At 41.1% G+C, this 20,073-nt stretch overlaps 3 protein-coding genes across 5 annotated transcripts; all 3 read right to left on the bottom strand.

The window, feature by feature from the left end:
* Positions 1-1,870: 1,870 nt before the first annotated feature.
* LOC141016310 (probable G-protein coupled receptor 148) lies at positions 1,871-2,830 on the bottom strand. The gene has a single exon (XM_073490595.1). It carries the CDS (start codon positions 2,828-2,830, stop codon positions 1,871-1,873), a length of 960 nt encoding a protein of 319 aa, XP_073346696.1.
* Positions 2,831-4,973: 2,143 nt separating this feature from the next.
* Positions 4,974-7,751, bottom strand: mterf4 (mitochondrial transcription termination factor 4). Its single transcript, XM_073491263.1, has 4 exons — positions 7,643-7,751; positions 6,921-7,332; positions 6,624-6,808; positions 4,974-5,442 (listed from the first exon to the last, which is right to left on the bottom strand). Exons 1-4 carry the CDS (start codon positions 7,667-7,669, stop codon positions 5,050-5,052), a joined length of 1,017 nt encoding a protein of 338 aa, XP_073347364.1. The 5' UTR covers positions 7,670-7,751; the 3' UTR covers positions 4,974-5,049.
* Positions 7,752-8,615: 864 nt separating this feature from the next.
* On the bottom strand, positions 8,616-19,840 carry pask (PAS domain containing serine/threonine kinase). Of its 3 annotated transcripts, none has more exons than XM_073490524.1 (21): positions 19,478-19,840; positions 19,076-19,297; positions 18,346-18,575; positions 18,089-18,259; positions 17,425-17,559; positions 17,080-17,214; positions 16,635-16,878; positions 15,834-16,015; positions 15,593-15,743; positions 14,282-14,453; positions 12,972-13,204; positions 12,514-12,637; positions 11,426-12,012; positions 11,188-11,330; positions 10,928-11,095; positions 10,581-10,706; positions 10,370-10,504; positions 9,880-10,079; positions 9,590-9,723; positions 9,336-9,485; positions 8,616-9,012 (listed from the first exon to the last, which is right to left on the bottom strand). In XM_073490524.1, exons 2-21 carry the CDS (start codon positions 19,278-19,280, stop codon positions 8,828-8,830), a joined length of 3,810 nt encoding a protein of 1,269 aa, XP_073346625.1. In that variant the 5' UTR covers positions 19,281-19,297; positions 19,478-19,840; the 3' UTR covers positions 8,616-8,827. The 3 variants fall into 3 exon arrangements, with proteins under 3 accessions (XP_073346625.1, XP_073346627.1, XP_073346626.1); XM_073490526.1 differs by having other exon boundaries at positions 13,017-13,204; XM_073490525.1 differs by having other exon boundaries at positions 15,617-15,743.
* Positions 19,841-20,073: the final 233 nt, after the last annotated feature.

The raw sequence follows: 20,073 nt of genomic DNA, 5'->3' as shown, positions 1-20,073 counted from the left end.
TGTCAACATTGAGAGATAAACCTGAAAAGCAAGGGACTTCCACATATTCTCATTTAGACTGACACGGCTGGCAAAGAGCTCTTATGGCCCTCATAAAAAACACATTTGCATGCATCTACAAAACATGCTCAGCACCACCATTAAGTGCTTTAAACACACACGAGAGCAGACTGTTGCCATGGCATGTATCATTTAGATTAGAGCAAGAACAACAATAAGGCAGGTCTGAGATGGAGGAAATAGAGCCTGACCAATATACTGGTTGGCCGATGTTGGCCTGTGACAGATATAGCAAATCAGTCTGTCTATATGTGCCGATATGAACATTTTGTCTGAAGAGATTATAACACACGAAAAGATGCTTGGGATATATATATATATTTTAATTAATTTAATTGCATTCTCAGTAAAGTTGCTGTTGCACCCTTATTATTTGGGAACTGATGTTATAAGGTCCTTATAGAAATTGGAAGTCCCGACTGTAAGCTGTCAAATTGACCTTCCAGTCACTTTTAGACAGTGAAGTCTATTAAGAATCTGTAAAATATCCTGCCTCTGTTTCCTATTTTTGTTTGATACCCACATTTGAGAGATAATTCTAATAATTGTGTGTATATCGGCCGATATATTGATATATATCGGCTGATATATTGATATTGGAATTCTTTACTCGGAAAATCAGAATCAGCCCCAAGAATCAAGTATCGGTCAGGCTCTAGAAAGAAACACTAGATAATGTAGAACATGGACATGACAGCGACCAAGGCTTTTGCTACCACTGAGAACACAGATAACATATTCTTAGTGTTGATTCTGAGAATTTGGGGGTTTTAACAAGCTGAGGTGGAATTTATCTTCTATACTTACACACAAATTACACGTAGTGGTTCAGAGTTACTATTCTCAAAGTGGGCTACTGTAAAATTAAGAGGAAAAAAGTGGATTTTGGTGCTTCTCTAATTACATTCTTGGTGTTGTGGAAAGAGTTTTGAGACAGTATTCAGACCAAAGGTGCTCAAACTGTTTCCCTTGGAAACCCTAAGATATAAACTGCTACAAGGATCCCAAGCTCTAGTGTTGAAGTAGTCGAGATTGGTTTAGGTCTCAAGACCACTTTTTGAAGGTCTCAGTCTCTTATCAGAATCAACCACACTTGTTCTTGGTCTTGTCTGGGTCCAGTACTCTGTTTCAAGACCAGTCAAGACCACAACTGCAGAGTTATCACTGTATTGAATATTTGTTTAATGCATATTTTATTTAATAATGGCTTTTATGGGAAGACGAGTGACCCAGAAAACCTGATTCCTGCACAAAAATTGTGTATTGTTGGATGGCAAAACATGGCAAAGGAGTGTTGGATGGTTAAGTTGATTTCAGCTCCTCCGTGTTTGCTCAGAGAAAACAAAGTTAAATTCCACAGACACAGAATTCACCCCTGAAATGCTTTTTGATTTTTTATGTCAACACATTTCTCATGGTGCACTTAAACAATACACTCTGCTCTTGTTCATGACTTTGTATCCGTTTAGGTGGCCTTGACTACAACACTGCCAAGTTCCCTTAACTGGGACAAATGACTCCTTATGTGGTGGACCATTGGGCTGATTTAGACAATATATACAAATAAATAATAAGTTGATTCTCACAAAAAATTGGAAACAAATAGACTATGTTTACTGGTTAGTGAAATTAAATTGTGGTGGGGTTTAACTGGGGGAATTTGGACTCATGACTTCAGTATTTGTAACATCCTGGCTACCGCCCTTGTAGTTACAGCTTTGTTTGTTGACAACTGAGAAAACATGTCAAATATTTAAATTTTATTGGAGAAATTTAATAACTCTGAATAATAGACAGCACATAAGTGTCTTCATGAAACAGTGATCTGGCTGAGTCTCCTGTCCTTGTGCAGCAGCTGCATTAGAGTATCAGAGAGATCCCTGTACCTCAGCCCATACATGTATGGAGCAAACGCTCTGGGCAGCAGCATGAACACACACATATTGACCGTGCTGATCCACACACGAACATCTTGACTTATGTCTTCTCTGTGGAACAGGGAGAGCTCCAGGGCGAAAACAAAGCCCGGGGCGAAGTAGAGCAGGAGCAGCACCCCGTGAGCCAGCAGCGTGACCCGGGCCCTGGAGAAGCGGCTCTGCCAGATGCCCTGGGTCTTTGTCACCATGTAGAGCCGAATGTAGCAGTAAAAAATGAGTAAAGTGCAGATGAGTGCAGCTACGAAGAAGTAGATGTGGACCCCGACCACGTCTTTGAGCTGAATGAAGCCGAGGGAGATGAGGACCAGACACACAGCCACACTTTCATGGGGATTTCCCCTCTCCACCTCCATCATGATCACCAGTGTGAAAGGGTACACAGCCGCCAGTGCCCACACCCCCACCAGTATGCGGTGGGTGCGGGCAGGTGGAAGAATGTCACGGTAATGTAGAGGCCAGCGAACGGCAGCGTAGGTGTCCACCACCATGAGGGTGACAGTGAGGATGGCACAGCAGTAGGCGGTGACAGTGACAGCTGTGACCAGCTCACACAGCAGCCAGGGTATTGGAACTCTCACAGTGTTACAGATCACCATGACCAGGTTGAGGATGAGGAAGAGCATGTCTGCCATCAGGGTGTTGGCCACCAGCAGGTAACGTGTCTCCTGACGCAGGGTACGCGACAGACAAATGCACATCAGGAGAACAGGGTTGGCTAGCAGAGTGACCAGAGTGATGACTACGGTAGGGATGAAGAAAAATTCGAGATGCCACCTCCGCAGGCTCTCCACCCAGTCCTGAGTGAGGTTTGCAATGAGTACTGATGATGTCATTTTGTCTATTGATTAACAGAGAAAGATACTCAGACAGAGGTGTGTTTTATGGTGTATTGACAATTTCCTCCAGAAGCTTCCTGCAAAACAAAACACCATGAATAAATATCAAGAGTGGACCAACTTTAAGGTTTAAGGATGTAAACGCATACACATTTCATTAACAGAACATTTCATATATACAGCTTAAAGGTACAGTTCACCCCAAAATTAAAATTTGGTCATTATCTACTCACCCTCATGCCAGTGGAAAATCAGGTGAAGTTTTTTTCAGTCTCCAAAACATTTCTGGAGCGTCCCAGCAAAACAGTGTTGCAACATTGTCGTAAACAACTGAAGTAGATGGGGACTTGTTTTAAAACATAAACAGGCAGAAATAAAAACATAAAATGGCCCCACACAGCTCTTCAGGGAGTCTCCAGAAGCTCAGAGATTCCCCATTGATTTGAAAAGCCGTTATTTACACACCTTTTTTTAAAGCTTAAATCTTCACTGTAGCTACTAAGCTAAAGAGAGCGCACCCCGTCTGAAGTGGGTGCATGAGCTCGTCCGTGCATCACGGGTATAAATAATGTCTTTTCAAACCAGTTTGGGAGCTGGAGGCTTCCGGAGACTTGGATTATGTTGGATGAGTTGTATGGAGCCATTTTATGTTTGTTTTTTTTCAGTTGTTTTTTTAAGTTTTAAAACAAGTCCTCGTCTACCTCAGTTGCTTACAAGAATGCTGCAATGATGTGAAGCTCTGGAAATGTTTTGTGAACTGAGAAACGTCACCTGACTTTCCATTGTCATGAGACGAGTAGATAATGACTGAATCTTTTTTGGGTGAACTTTACCTTTAAACACATCGTGATTGAATGAACAGCTTTAACCAAACAAAGTTAATATATCACTGTAGGTATTCATATATCCATCATCTTGATATACTGCAAGCTGGGCACACCTGTATTACATAATTTCCCACGCACTGCCTTGGCTGACTCAGTCTTCATCATAATGACTTTAATAAAGCTTATGTAATGCTCCAGGCTAAAAATATCCCAGATAATTTATGCCAAATATTCAAATATGAACACCATGTAGTGATGGACTCTGCTCCCTGAGTGTTTTGTTGCAAATGATAGAAAATGCAAATGAAGTAGTTAAAGTTGTAAATAATTAACTCAATGAAAGGAACATTAGAAAACATATATTTAACTTGAAAAAGGACATATTATATAATTGTTATGATATATTATTATTATTACAATCATAGTATTTAAAATAAACAAAAACATTACAAATGGCTTTAGTTGCAGATTTATTGTGAATCTTAATACATGTACATTTGTCTACACTTTTGGATGAGGCCAAAAACAGAAACTCACTTCCTTCAGTTCAAGTTCAAGTTTTGCTCCGACACACCTATTGACTATTTATTGATTGGCCAAAGGTAAGTTTTCTTACCTGATGTCCAGAACAGAAAAACCTCTCTGTGTTGCATGTCCATTAGATTTAACCCCTCTATAAATCGATGGCTGTTTGGTACTACTCATCTCACACACTGGCCCTTATCTGATGCTCTCCTTGTTGACTCATACAGATAATACAGGGATGGAGAAAGCTACGGCCACTTGATCGTCACGTAGTTACTGGGTGGAGCTTTCGTCCTCTCCGCTGCTCCTCATTCTGTTGCTTTGTCACTGTTTTCTACCCAAGATGTTCAAAATCTGATTTGGCGGTACGAAGTTATTTAAAAGAACATCTTGATTAAAATTGATTAGATTCACATTTCCACCTTAGTTTCACTGCACCAAGCATCGACACATTCACACCTCTCAAACTGATTTCGGGTCACCAAAAAGAAGTCAAAAACCTTTTGGAGATTGAATGAATGTATGGGAGAACATTTTTACCATGCTTGTTGTAATTCATTTATATATAGACCTCACTTTTCATCATAAACTCACATTGACGTAATCACACCTTGCGTCCTGATGTGGCCACTTAGATAAACACATGAATCAACTTCAAACCAGACGGTTCACCCAGTACAATCTGCTGCTATCAATAGAGAACAAGCTACATATCAATAACCACAAGGTGACGTTTCTATGTGTGTTTTTGATAAGAATTTCCTGTGACACATAATGACGTGCTTGAGTTCAACAAAGAGTAAAGGAAACACTTTATTTCTCATTATTATGTACGTCATTTTCCTCTCAGTCCCTCTGCCATTGTCATTTCTTTCTCCTCTTCCTGTATGCACTTCTTCCTCCAGTCTCCTCCTCTTCATCATCCTCCTCCGCTTCCTCCTCATCATCACTATCAGCTTCAATCCTGCCCCCCTGCTGTTCCTGTTCCTGCAATTCCCTTGCCATCAGTCTCTTAAAAATGTCATACTCCTCTGCTGACGCATTGGCAGCTTCTGTGAGGAAGATGTCCTGGTCGACGCTGAGGATGCTGTCCAGCTTGGGGTTGATGATGACCGTCTGTCCTTTCTTGTCCGGGGTTTGATACAGGCCCCTGCGCTCCAGAAAACTGTGTCGATGACGCACCTCGTCCAGAGTGAAGCGGAACAACCTGGACTTCACCATCTCCCCCTGTTTGACACCCATTCGGAAGTAGACATACTGTGGGAAGATGAATTGATACAAACAACAATAAGTTATCAGTTTGGAGAGTCAAAAATCACTAAAACATAACCTCAAATAATGACTTATAATAATAGCTGTTATACAAAAACTATGTACTTACAGCAAGAGCATAACAAGTAACTCACTAGATCATATTATAAATATGTTATACAGCCTGAAGGATGTGGAGATCAATAATGGCCACCAGAGGGAGTAATATAACAGTGTCACAATTCAGCACTACCAAACAGCTTCAGAGTATGTAGTGTGTTCACACCGGAAAAGTGACAACTCTGCTCAAAAAGTGTCCATACTAGATGTGCTTGGTTTTCAGAGTGCTGTTGATGAACACTATTGTCCCACAATGCAAGGAAATAGACGAGCTGCTCAGAGTTGTAATAAATGCATCAAATGTGTAAATGGTGGTGGAACGGCTTCAGGAACGTCTGCGGAAAACTATTGGAAAATCAAAATCTTTGACAAAGAAGTCAAGTCTTGTATCATTTCCTGCTTTTCCCGTCTGTGACCATGGCTTTTCATCCTGCTGGCTGTCAGCCAGACCTCCCCTTGAAAATGAGATTTTTAATCTCAATGGGACCCCTTGTTAAGCAAATGTTAAATAAATACATAACATTAAAACAAGTTAATATTACATTCTGTGTGTAATTAGTGTCTAGTCTGAATTGGTACACAGCCTATTTGAACAGGAACCCATCTGCCTTGGTGTTATCTCTTACAGGTAGGGTGACCTTTGATGCTGTTTTATCAAGTTTTGAGGAAGTCAGTAAATCTACAGTTAACCATGAGAACAGCACTTGAACATGGGAACAGCTGCCTGTCTCTGGATGGTAGATTTAATTCAATTGTATTGAAGGTATTATATTGTATCAAGGCCCGCAAGTAATGATAATTTCTCATTGTGTTTTGATTTATTTATCATCTGTTCCATAAAAGGTCTAAAATGTAAAAAAGAAAAATAAAGAGAAGGCCAATCACAATTTTCCAGAACCCAAAGTTATGTCTTTTTAAAGTTGTTTGTTTTGTCTGAGTAACTAAGATCCTGTATTAAAGATCTACGAATCAATTAATTGCCAAATTTCAACTTTCTTTCTTCAGCAGTAAGTCTGTAAAACACTCTTTGGTGTCCTATTGCTCTCTCAGTTGGTTTACATGCTGACCTGAAACTTGTACTCCAGCTGACCCAGGTTTTCCGCGAGTACGGCCGGACTGTCTCTGATGATGTCTGTGACCTGCTGGACAGTAAACAGACACTTCTCCCTGAGGAAGCCCACTGCATTTTTTATTGTCTTCACAGGCACAGTCAGGATCTGAGGGTAATAGGCCACCACTCTCTGAATACTGCCTAAAGAGGGGATATAAGGAAAAACACTCATATTCATATTAATTTCTTCCATTTAAAGCAATGGGTCAACAGTTTTATGATGAACTGTGCTCCACAAATATCATGACCTCACCTTCACCTAAACCCAGTTTCCGCAGGTTGTCTATCCGCTGCTGGAGCTGTGGTTCCTTGACGCTGTAAAGTTCAGGACATTTGTCCAGCAGTTTGAGCACACTGGAGGGATTGAGGCCCAGGACGAACAGAGCTGTGAGAGTTGACAGAGCATGTTTGGCAGCACTGCCTCCTCTCAGTTTGGACACAGTCTCACAGAGCTGCTCTGCCTGGGTGTCTGTGAACCCCATATCAAGAAAAGTGCGCAGGGACAGCTCTGTGTTTGGCTTCCCGGATAGAGGACTGATTTCATGGTGGAGGCTGGTGGAGGAGCACAGCAATCTGCACCCGGTGCACAGAGGCTGGAGGTGGCATCTCCAAAACTGAGGTGGACTGACAACAGAAGAGGCATTTCTTATCGTCCACCGAAGAAGCTGAGGTAAAGAAAACATAGTTATAAACACGGAGAGCAGTTACAGACAGAGCAGGACAATGGTCACTGTTATGGCCGCAGAGAAAGATTATGTTGAGATGTTAGCAGAAATTATGCTAATAAACAAGCTGTGATATCATTAGCAAAAGTTAGCAAACATGAAGGTTACAGCGGAAGTTTGTTAGCCGTCTGGCTGTCACTCATTTGTCCGACATATTTAAAATGTTTGGTTCATTAATTCAAACGTTTTACAAAGTATCTATGTTATAATAAGTTAAAGAAATGTCATGTTTTGTAGCATTTTCATTCACCTGACGCGCACCAACTCGGGTACCCATGCTTGTCCGTCGGACATATAGTTCCGTGTTTCAGCTTTAGCGCAGGAAGACAAAGGTTCCGCTTCCGAGAGCTAACCGTCCTCCTGCTGCCAACACTGGGTGAAACTGGGTAAGAGACGTCGCTGGGTGTCTCCGGAGTGAATGTCTGTCCAATATCCAACCTAAAACTAACTTCACCGCGGTATTTTAAGTCAAGTTTACATGTAGTATTTTCAATATCAGGCTTTTCTTCAGATTTTTGACAAATGAAATCCACCTAAGAGTTGTTCCACTTAAATCAGTCAGACCAAGCAGCTGGTGCCATTTGGTACATCAACAGAAAAATTGATTGCACTGCCATTTAATGATTTTCTGTGTTTACTGGCTGCATAAAGAATATGAAATTCAAATAAATTTACAATGTTTGCATGACAAACAAAATGAGTACACAATTCTTTAATCATCACATTGAAAAATACAGTACAAAGACAAAAATATTTGGTTAAAAATATTTATTCGTGTGTAAAAATAAATAGATAAAATATTGTAAATATACTTACATTTTTTAATTAAAAGATCCGAGATCAAAACCATGAACAGAAAAAGACATGCACATAATAAAAGCCGGATCAACAGATTTCCTTCAGCTTCAATCAAATTACTCGGTGTAATGTCTCTGAGGGACACAACTCCAGGCAGCGGTCACTTGTGTGTTTCTGTGGCAATGCTGAATGTGCGCGAATCATTTCTATGATTTTAATGCTTCAACTTTTCCCTAAAATCCTAAGAATAAATAAAACAAAGATTAAATAAAACTGCTGGTACACCATGATGCCTTTGCCCTCCTGTGTTGCACCCCAAAATCACAAATGTATCAACAAGCACATTCTGACCAGCAAAAGTTTGACAATGACATTCATTACACACACACACACACACACACACACACACACACACACACACACACACACACACACACACACACACACACGCTGTGTATACTTAAAAAGGCAAAGTCCATTTGTCTTTGAAAGACTTAGTCCAAGGCCATAATCAAACACTACTGTCTAGACAAAAACAAGCTACCCTTTTCTTATTTTGCACTTCATGTCCTCTTTGCACTGTTGCAGTCCAAATGTGGGGCAGCTTTTTCGGCTGCACTCCCTTTAAGTTCAGTCTTCAATCCTCATGCAGGTACTTCTGAAGCTCTGTTTCCAGGGCTACCATTGACAACCTGTCATCCTCATCTTCCCCTTCCTCCTCCTCCTCCTCATCATCATCAGGAAGAGTTTCATCACCTTGATCCGGGAACAAACCTTGCCCGATGTAGAGTTTAGGACTAGGTTCCTGGTACTGTGGTGAGCCTGTTGAAAGAGTAGAGTGCTGAGTGCATGAACTCAAATATGTCACCATCTTTAATTCACACAGCGAAGACTGCAGATAAGACACATTCTCTGTGCCAACTTCTACACACAGAAAAAAGTAGTATCACAAAATATCCACTAATATTTACCAGTATTTTAGAAACTCTAATCTTAATTTGGGAGAAAAGAGATACATTTAGAGATATTTCAAAAGAAAATGTACAGGGCAAAGTGACATTTAATTACAGATGGAGCCTAATCTTATCTGAAATGGCAAACACGTCTGGCCATTGTCAGGCTAACCCTGGTGTCAGAGTACTCACAGTAGTTCTGAGTCGCAGGGACAACTTCTGTCCAGCTGTAGTCTGCCAGGGAAATGGGCTGGCTGATCCAGGACTGCAACAGCAGCTGGTCCAGAGTCATTCTCTGAGCGGGATCAGGCTGCAGCAGCCCACATAACACACCATGCAGGTCTGAGAGTGTAAATAGAGAACATTTCAGTATTGAGTGTTCAAAAATTTGGGAAAGATTTTTCTGTGTGACAGTCAATGAACGCTACTTGCTGTCCGCAGCATACCTGCAGAGAGGGGAAATGGGGGCTTTAGTTTGGCCTCCAGGATCTCCTCCACGCCACAGAAAGGGTTCTCACTGAACAGCAGAGTGTAGAGCAACACACCAAGAGACCACATCTCCAGCTCCGGACCCTCATAGCTACAACAAATCCCAACAATGAGACACAGTTAATTAAAGACAATCAATTAGACAATTAGACCCCCTTTGAGCTAAACCATTAAAAGACCATTCCTCTTTGTTGTTAAATGAGAAGGAGCAAAGAAACCCCGTCATGCTCAGATGTTGCGTACGTACGGATTTCCTCGAAGCACCTCCGGGGAGCAGTACTCCAGAGTGCCACAGAAATTGTAAAAGACCTTCTTGGGTGTCATCATGGCTGCAGAGCCGAAGTCTATCAGTCGAATGTGGAAACATTTGTCGATGATGATGTTCTCGTCTTTTATGTCCCTGTGAAGGATGTTCTTAGACCTCAGATAGAAGACAGCGGCGACGAGCTGGAAAGAGACAGAACGCCCAGTTTAATGAATGAAGACTTCACATTCTCCTGTCTTATGACATGGTCTGGGATGAATACCTTTCTGATTGGCTGTCAATTCAATCCTAATATAAAAATGTTAAACATACGGTAAAATTATATTTACTGTTTGTCAACCGTACACAATGTTTTTGACTTTGAATCTGGCAAACATAACATTAGCTTTCAGGCTAACAGCTGATGGGACTGTAATAAAGTGATTGTAATGAATTATCCCCTACATATGTATTTTCTTGGTTAGGTATCTACCTGTCTAAAGATGTAGCTGGCCAGAGGCTCATCCAGCCTCGGCTGCATGTCTATAAATTCAAAAAGGTCCAGGCCGTCTCCATGTTTCTCCATCACCATCTGGAAGTAACTCCCATTCTCAAACACCTCCAGCACCTGTTGGCACAAACACAGATATGATGAGCAAAATAATTTAGCACAATAAATAAAGGTTTTTATGTAACCCAGTTACCTTGACTATGTTGTGGTGCTGTACTCGTGTCAGTATGGCGATCTCCTGGCTGACTCGTCCCAGCATGGGGTCATCTACCCAGCAGTCATTCACTATCCTGACCTTGCTAATGAACTTCACCACCACCTGCACATTTAAAAAATAGAAATAAAGAGGCCACATCATGAAAACTTGGTTGTTGGCAGGCTGTGGACACAAGCGTTAACAACTGAATGATCACATTCTGTTGTATTTATGTTTTACAAAGTGTCACAACTTCTTTGGAATTGGGGTTGTACATAGAAATTGCTGCATATTGTATACAATAGAAATGGGATGTGTTTCTGCATTGACTAAAATGTTCTTACTTCTTCTCCATCGCCGCGCCGTACTGCCTTCCAGACAAAACCAAAGGCTCCTTTCCCCACAGCTTTAAGAGGCTGGTATTCTTCTTCAAACTGCCCGTCACAGGCTTGAGACTGCTCCAGGTCCATGGTGGAGCGTAACGCTTCCCCATGGCTGGCCTCAAAAATCCTCTAAAGGGGTGAAATTAGTAAAGAATGATGAGTTGAAATCAGCACAAGATAAAGAAATACTAATACTCCTACTATTTAAGGTCTTTCCTGACCTCTCCTAGACTGGCTCCTGATTGGTTGTGCAGTGATCGATCTGTCTGCAACAGAGTCCCCTGCTGGCCGGGCCGACTCATCCACACGCAGAACAAAGAACTTCCATCAAGGAGGTCCGTCCTGTGCACATCACACTGCAAATCTGGAAACAAAAATGAGGCACAGGTTTGAGTCTTTTTGCTATACATAACACAATCCGTTGTTTTTGAGAGAAACAGATGTGTGGCAGGTACCAACCTACTCTTGTGCCATCTCTGCGGTACGCGCTTCCTATGTATCGCCCCTCCAGGATTTGTGTACTATCTGAGTGTCCATTCACCTTCTGTTTCTTTGGTGTGGATGTGGCAGGAATGTCTGTCATTGACTGAATCCCACCGTTCATTTGTATGCAGAACCCTTGGCTATTTTCTCTATGAATCGAAGACATAGTTGCCAGCTGATCCTGCTCAACCTGGTCTTTTTCTTGTTGCTCTACACTTGAGCTGTTGCTGGCCTCTACACCAACACCAGTGTTCCCAGGCTCAAAAGGTTCTGCTTCATGGTCAGACTCTACCACACAAGGAGAGGGTGTACGCAGGAGCTCATCTGTATCGCAGGATATCATGGAGTGTTGGTTATCATCATTGTACCCTCCGCCGCTGAGCAGCTCTATACTACTGTTCAGATCCAGGTCCGCCAGGGCGTGGGTCACCAGATCACCGTTGCTGTTAAGGTCCAGGAAACAGCTGGCGGAGTCCACTATGTGTGCTGAGCGAGAGTCCTCAGTCTGGCCTGGATCAGAACCACCATGGCCAGCAGACTGCTCACAGAAGCCAGAGGAGGACCTGGGAAATTGAGTTTCAATAAAAAAAGTCATGATAAAGAACATCAACTGATGGTAGTACACCGGCAAATCTTTTCAGAATATAAAACATTCTGATGGTAAATTCTGTCCACTGTTAATGTCTATTTGCCTGGAAATGGTGCCAAATGTAAGTGAAGTGAAGAGACGTTTATGCTATGGAATTATTTTGCTGTTGTCATGTCAGGAGAGATATGTGTTCTTCTAAACCAAGGTATAAACAAAATTGTAATGAAGCTTCAACCCACAAACAGTCATCCTCAACAATTTGAAGGTAATGAAAATGTAAAAATAAACAGTGGAAAAGATTTTAATGACTACAATGATGTGGTATGCAGAGTCTCTCCTTGTCTTTTTGCCTTTGTTACTGACATAACAGATGGGCTGTCTTAATTAGATATCAGATAGGGGGGTTACATGCAAGGAAGGGTAAAACAAGTATATTTGGTGTTAAAATTTGGTGAAATGCAACTTCTCCTCTCACCTGCTCTCCAGCGAAATGACCTCAAAGCTAGAGTCTTGGAGGACAGAGGCAGATGAGCGGCGGTCTTTGCCTAGATCTGGAGAGTTGCCACCAACCCTGCTGGCAGCATTTCCACGCTGAGTGTCTAAAGGACGAAAAAACAAAACATTGAAAAATGCCTGATACAGTTCCTCAAAGACTTTCAGCCTTTAATCATATTGCTAACTGTAAATATGAGATCCCTCCACACAACAGGAAATCTTTACAGGTAGCATGTTGTGCAGAATGTCTTGTTCATTTTCTTCTGACGAAGCGTTTCAGTATCCATTCCAACACAAACTGCAGTTCAGCTGTGCAGAAGAACTACAAATAAATTATTATAAACAAAAACTACAACAGTTTAGACGCATCATACCTCGGCTGTCAAGACTATCCCAGGTATGATGTGTCTAAACTACAACAGTTTAGACGCATCATACCTGGGATAGTCTTGACAGCCGATCGATAATTTTCATGAACCTTACAGTCGTGCTGCTGGTCTCGAGTATGTTGTGGTGGTTCGGTGGTAATCAGGCTATAGGTGTTTTCTTCTGGAGGTTCAACCCAGGCAAATGTCTTGAGGAGTGCCTGAGTGGTGTCTGCACTGTCCAGCTGGCTGCTGCAGGGAGCAACTTGGGCTGCCTCTTCCATCAGCTCTGTAGTGTCATCCGCCCTGAGGAAATAATGGCTTGAGTTTAGTCTAAGTATTTTAATGTCAATTGGGGTCAAATAAGAAATAAAAATATATATAGATACAAATAAATCAAATCAGGTATTATATATAAAGGTGAAAATACTGTATACTATATAGATATTAAAAATCTAGGACGTTATAAGATCTTTATTAGCAGCATACTTAAGTGTGAAGAAGACAACTCATCCAAAAAACGGAAGCATAATAGAGACTACAACTAGCTCGATTATTCTTGATGTGAAATAGTGAATAGTGAAGTGCGCACACGCAGAACACATTGAAACCTCTGGCAGTCTTGTTGCTTATAATCAGTGCATTCATCCATTTCTGACCCCTCAAAAAGCCATTCTTGTTTTCTGCTCTAAGCTGAAGTGGATGATGTGATTACTCACTTCTCTTGGTAGTGATTGTAATAAATGGGTGATAATAAAAAAAAAAAACTTATATAACTCTACAGCAATACTTTGAATATTTAAGTCACTTGTACTGTAAATCAATAAATCTTTTTTGACCAAACATGCTGTGACGTAATTTGTCCAACAGATGGCAAAATAGAGGGGTGTCCAAATACTGTAAATCCAAATCTGAGAGCTTCATCTTCCAGGATCATTTGATCCCTTTATGTTATGAAAATAATTTTGATTGAGATAGAAATTTTAGAGAAACTTTTCACAGGGAAAAAAAGACAAACAGTAGGAAGCTGTTACTTAAAGAGAGTTTTAGTGCCTCTCCTGATTAGATACACAGAGGGTATATCAGGTTTGACCATAGAGTTGTTGTGTTTTCAGATTCACTGCCAGACACATTAAATATACATGCAGTGTGCTGCTTTCATGTCCGTGGATGTGGCTACAGCAGCTTCTGTCTGGCTATTATTTGTGAAAATACAAAGCACAGATTTGGTTTATGATCGATTCCAATGTCTCCAGGGATATCGTTTCCTCTGCAGGTGTATAACGACCACTTTTCAAGAAGTTTATTATCCTTGAAATATGAAGTCAAATACAAAGCATTCAGGGAGCTTGTGACAACAAGGAAATAAGGATAACAACTTACATAACCACACGAGTAGAGGAGACAGCAGGCGGACAAAGGGTAGACAAAGCACTGCCTGGTTTCTCCAGCCTGGTGCAGGTTCCTGTGAAGATCCTTCCTCTCCCTGTGGAGGTTCTTCCCAGGACAGCATTATGCACCGTGGCCATATCACCAGCCACGAGTGAAGAAGGGTCTATGATTAAGACAAAGAAGGAAATGATTAAAATCAGGCAGAGTAATCAAATAGTACTGGACACAGAGCTGCGACAATTACTTAACTGATTAGTTGATCAAAAGTAAGTAAGTTTCCTACTATTTTGATAATTGATTAATTGTTTCAGTAATTTTTAAAACAAAAAAGTCAAACTTTTGCTAGTTCCAGCTTCTTAAATCTGATGATTTGCTGCTTTTCTTTGTCATTTATGACAGCAATCAAAGAGTCTTTGGATTTTAATGTGTTCTTTGGACAAAAGAAGCAATCTGAAGACGTCACTTTGGGCTCTGGGAAATTGTAAGGAGCATTTTTCACTCTTTTTTGTGACATTTTATAGACGAAAGGATTAATTAATTGTGAAAATAATTGGCAGTTTAAGCGATAATGAAAATAATCACAGCCTTGACTGTATGACAAGACAAAATAAACACAGAAGGGGCATAAAGTCGAGGGAAAGAACAATAGCAGCAGCACTGGCACGATAGGACTCCACTGTGAGCTGCATATGGGAAAAACACAAAAATGACTGGTTATAAGGACACATCACATATTTTTTATACCACATAAAGCTATGCATGTTTGTCAGTTTAGACAGGGGTTTTCAAGTGCAATTTGAAGATAACATTAAAGGATTTGGAATATTGCTGTTATATGTTATATTTTGTCTTTCTTTAATTTTGGGGATAATAAAGCTCTAATTTTAGGAAGTACAGTTCCCATAGTTTGAGGGCTGTAAACAGTAAGAACCATGTTGCCATGGCATTGCCAGTGTGGCTTCAACTTGAGCCCTGTTTTTAGCCTGTATTTGTTTACATTCTGACATAATGGGGATCATTAAAAAGTATGTCAGCCAACTATCAGAGGTTTGTGCTTGCAGTGCATCAACTGATGTACAAACATGTATTATTATTTTTTTCTGCAATTTCTAAGCGATTTATTGAAGACGGACAGCGAACATAATGATATTTTGGGAAGATATCATAAAACTAAAAACATATGGATTATGACTCATGCAACTACACTACATGCTTGCCTCTCCCTCCACTCCTGCCCTTCAACTCTCTCACCTCACAGCTTGATAACCTTTGGATTTAGACTAATCACCCGAAGTGGCTTACCATGTTGTACATACAAATGCTCACCAGATTTTGATATTTTGGATGAGGCTGCACTTTTATTAGCCTCTGGATGAAATTCAGAAAAAGAGCTGGCCTTTCTGTCCGAGTCAGACATCCATCCATAGAAACCGGGCATCAAAAACGTGACACTCTGTTGATGACAAACCAGCAATGACAGAATTGAGAGTTGGCATTCATCGTCTATTCAAATAGCCGTGTTCAGCTGGTCACGTTGGCTAACCTTTCTCAGCAGCTCGTCCTTGTTGTAGCCAAACAGACTGAGAGCCAGGTGGTTGTGGATGCTGTAGATTGAGCCATCAGGGTGAAGCAGGAGGAGACCGCTCAGAGGAGCAAGCACCCACACTGTTCCAGAGTACTCTAGTGAAAGACTCTGGGAGAGGACGATGCTGTCCCCTTTGACTTCTGTAAGAGTCGAGACACACATTGAAGATGCACATTTTGTTATAGAAAGTCAACTACATGACAGTATGCAGGGTATAGTCAGGGCTCCAGACTGCGACCATTTAGTTGCATCTTGTGACCATTTTTGTATAACCAGGAGCACCAGTGTGACTTGCAAATTACTTGTTCTGGAGCTCTGTTTAGTTTACAGTTTTTTTCAGATCCAATGTGTTTGCAAAGAATTTTCAGAAGGAACATGCAATTCTTCAGATTAGCTGAAAAATTTGAAATCACCAAATTAGGAGAAGCATGGCTTTCATTGGACCATGACAATTGTTTTTCTTTTGTTTTCCAGTTGGGTGGATTCCTCTTTACTACAGCTCCTTCTTATCAGCGTTAGCCAGTTTCTTCAAATTTTCATTGCTTTCCATCAGGGTTTAACATTATCATATCCATCTTCTGTACATTTTCTATTACAAAAGGCTGAAGGGTGTGTACCGTAGCATGTTTAAAGTGCTTGGGCAGCATAACATAGAATACAAGTTATGCACCAGTTTCTCCAGAATAATATTCAGTGTTTTCAAATCCTTCTCTGACCGAGCATAATACTCCAACCTTGTCTTTAAAAACAACATCTTACCAGAGTATTGATGTTTTCCATGAGGCTGGTCACAGTGTTCAGGGTTTGAGCCCCCTGAGAGAGGAGAGTGTGGCTGCGTGTCCTGTGCATCTGATCTTTCAAAACTCTCTGTTGGACTGGTGCAACCAGTCCCATTGTTTAGGTGTTGGGGCCTCCCACATACCACTTCCCCCTGAAGTTTGATACACAGTGGGACTGATGCACCACTTCTACTTTTACCACACACTCTCTGAACCCGTAGCATCTGAAAGGAGGGAAGCGCAAAGTCAAAGATGGCAGACTTACAGAAATATATGAGCTTAAACGTTGTGGGACACAATTTCTTTTCCTTGTGTTTGTGAACTGTCTGAGAAGCACATTGGCAACCAGAAACTTGAAAGCAAAGCTTAAGAAAGGGATTCTTTCTTTAGCTGAGTGGGACAGTTTGGTTGTAAAGTGTGCTTACTTTGGGCAATGCATTACTGTAGAGGGGGATTTGTAAAGAAGGGATTAGTTCCTTAACAGACGCTCCTATTAACTCGTCGGGGTGGTAGTATCCATGGACTTGGGCAAACGCTGAGTCACAGGTTAGGATGCTGCCCTAGAAATGACAAAGGCAGAACAAAGAATTGTTTTAGTGCTTTAGAAAATGGTGATATATTCGCTCAGTAGCATTTAAGTGAAGATGGTAACACCGTTAGGTTGTGAAAACAATTTTCAAAGACAAGCAAGCCTAAATTCTCATTAAAAATGTGGCACAAAAGACTACTAACTACACACTACTAAGGCTGATAAATAATGCTGCACTCACATCTTGTGAAAAGGACAGAAAGGCTGCTAGCCGGTCCACATTTTCCATCATGACAAGCCAGTTCTCTTCATCTTGTGACTGTCTGTGGGTACATACTGACACTGGCACCTCTCCAGATGATGTCACAACATCCACCTACGGAAAAAGGAGCATGTCAAACAGAGAAAAGACACTCTTAAACACATTAGACACATTCTTGCAATGGTGTTGTAGGAAATTAAAGACATTTGACTAAACAGTAGCTCGATGTATTGTGTTTTGAGAAAAATTGATATGCTAAAATGAAAACACTTTGTGATTCTTTTGACAGATTGCAATGAGTCATGATTTTAGTTGGACTGATAATTTTTGCTCTTCATTTTCATAAAAATAAATAAATAAACAATAATGACGAGGATGATTTGATTTTTGCTGAGGTCTGAACCAAAAAATCATGTACCCTTACATCTGGAGAGTATGATTTGTAGGATGGAAACCTCTCTGTAGCATGACAATGCTTAATTTATCATTTTTTTAAAAATACAATAAAAAAAATGAACCTCCTGCAATTTGGATATTGCAATTGACCATATTGTGATTATGATAATATTTCAATCTAATTAATCTGCTCTACAAGAATTCAAGCATAGTCATTTTTAAGTTTTAAAGTCAGCAGATCTCATACCACTTTCCCAGACACAGCTGCAACAGTTCCATCAACTAGCGGAAAATCTTGCTCCAATGCTTCTTCCAGAACCTGACTGGTTTTCTTCAAGATGCAGGACAGTTTTTTTCCAATTAGGTCACTGGCGGTGCACTCAAACAGTTTGCAGGCCTGTTCATTTGCTGACAAAATCTGAAAAAGTCAGATAAAACACATTTACGGGGTATGCTCTTGCGGGAGTACTGTTCGGTCAATTCTGCTCACTGAGCACACAGTACCTCTCTGGTTTTATGGTCGACAGTCAGAATGGCTTTGTTTGGGTTGAGGGCAGATGGAGATCCTGGCAGGCTGAAATCTCCAGAGATTAGTTGACTGAACAAGCTTTCCTCCAACTCAGACACAGTAGAGAGGTGTGGCAGGGAGGCAGCAGAAACTTGGGAGCAAGGATGTAAGCTAGAGATCTGGCAGTTTCTTGCTGCGACAGAAGTGCAACCATCAAGACGTTCACCTGCAAGCAAAAATTGGGGAAAGGTGATTTTAGAGGGCCACTTTCTCCCATCCTCATCCTCATAATGATTTTTGTCTTTCACAATATGTTTTAATAGAGCCCGACTGATACATTGGTTGGCTGATATTGGCCTATCAAAGATCTATCAATATTGGGGCATATGCTGCCCGACATGTGCCAATATGAAAACTCTTTTTAAAGATGATAGTGCTGAAAAAGTAATTTGGATAATGAAGTCTACAGTTTAAGTGGACTGATATACTGCCCCTGGTTCAATATTTTAGTTTTTCATGACAGTATTTGAGGAATCATTGACAAAAAGTCACCTTAGATAAGATTGTTTTGCCCCCCAAAAAAGTTTCTTACTCAAATATAGTACATTTACTTTCATCAAAGACAAAGAAAAACAGCAAATGCTAATATTGCTCACTTATGCTTCATACATTGTACTGATTAATTTTGAGTTGATTTATTAGTCATTTCAGCTCAGAATGACTCACCTCTCAAGGAACCAGGATAATAACGACGTTGCAACGCCAAAAGGCTCTTTTTGTACATCGGTCTCCGAGTACATGGGTAGGACTTATTCAGGTCGAAGTCATCTTCCAGGACATCAGAGGTGAGGTCGGGCACCACGCAAATAGTGTCTCCTTTACCTCTGCTGCTGTGGCTCAACCCAAAATGAGCCTCGGTCGACAGCGACATTGCTGTGAGTTATCCAGCTGGGATTGAAAACGATTGACCCAGATAGAGAGAGTGAATGTGCTGCAGCAACAATGTACGCTGATAAGGTTAGCCGAATACAGCAGATTTAGCTAACAGAGGAGGTGTTTTGTTGACAACATTTGATTTGCTCAGGGACGAGCGTATGATTTAAAGATGATTTTCGACACAACACTCACCTCAAGTCGTAGAAAGAAACTGTGCGGCTTGTGTTTCAAAGTCGCTAACGAGCGCTGCACTTTCAGATAAACAGCAGAGCAGCTTCAGTTGACGCTAGTTGACAAGGTAACGTTACCTCCCCTCTGCTATCAGGCTAACTAGCCACCTGCTAGCCGACTACCACCACAAACAAAACAAACGCTGCCGTGCTTTGTTTGGCTCCGAAATAGCTGGGTTCCCACGGCAGTCTTGACCGACTTAATTCCGAATTGACGTCCCCGTAGCCTAAAGTACAATCCTGACCCGATTCCAGCTGGATAATTAGCGAAAAATTAAGATTACTTGCTACTTTTTCGCTATTTCACCGGCAGCAGTTTTCATAATCCGCGGGCTCGAGCGCCAGCCGGGAAGATTCGCGGAAGTCCCTCGGAGCCAATCAAATATCACGCTTCTAAACAAGGACGGCTCATTGGCCGATTCACCGGAAACGCCCGCCTTTGTCACCATGGAAACCATGCCACAAGAGCAACAAAATAAAACACAGCAAAACAAACTCATTAAAAAAGAGGGACGTTTGTCAAAAGGCGTATATACTTTTCACAAGTAGATTAATTCA

This window comes from Pagrus major, chromosome 21, assembly GCF_040436345.1.
Source record: "Pagrus major chromosome 21, Pma_NU_1.0".
NCBI lineage: Eukaryota > Metazoa > Chordata > Actinopteri > Spariformes > Sparidae > Pagrus > Pagrus major.
Note: the sequence above shows the minus strand (reverse complement) of the source record. Positions and strands in the feature narration are given on the sequence as shown.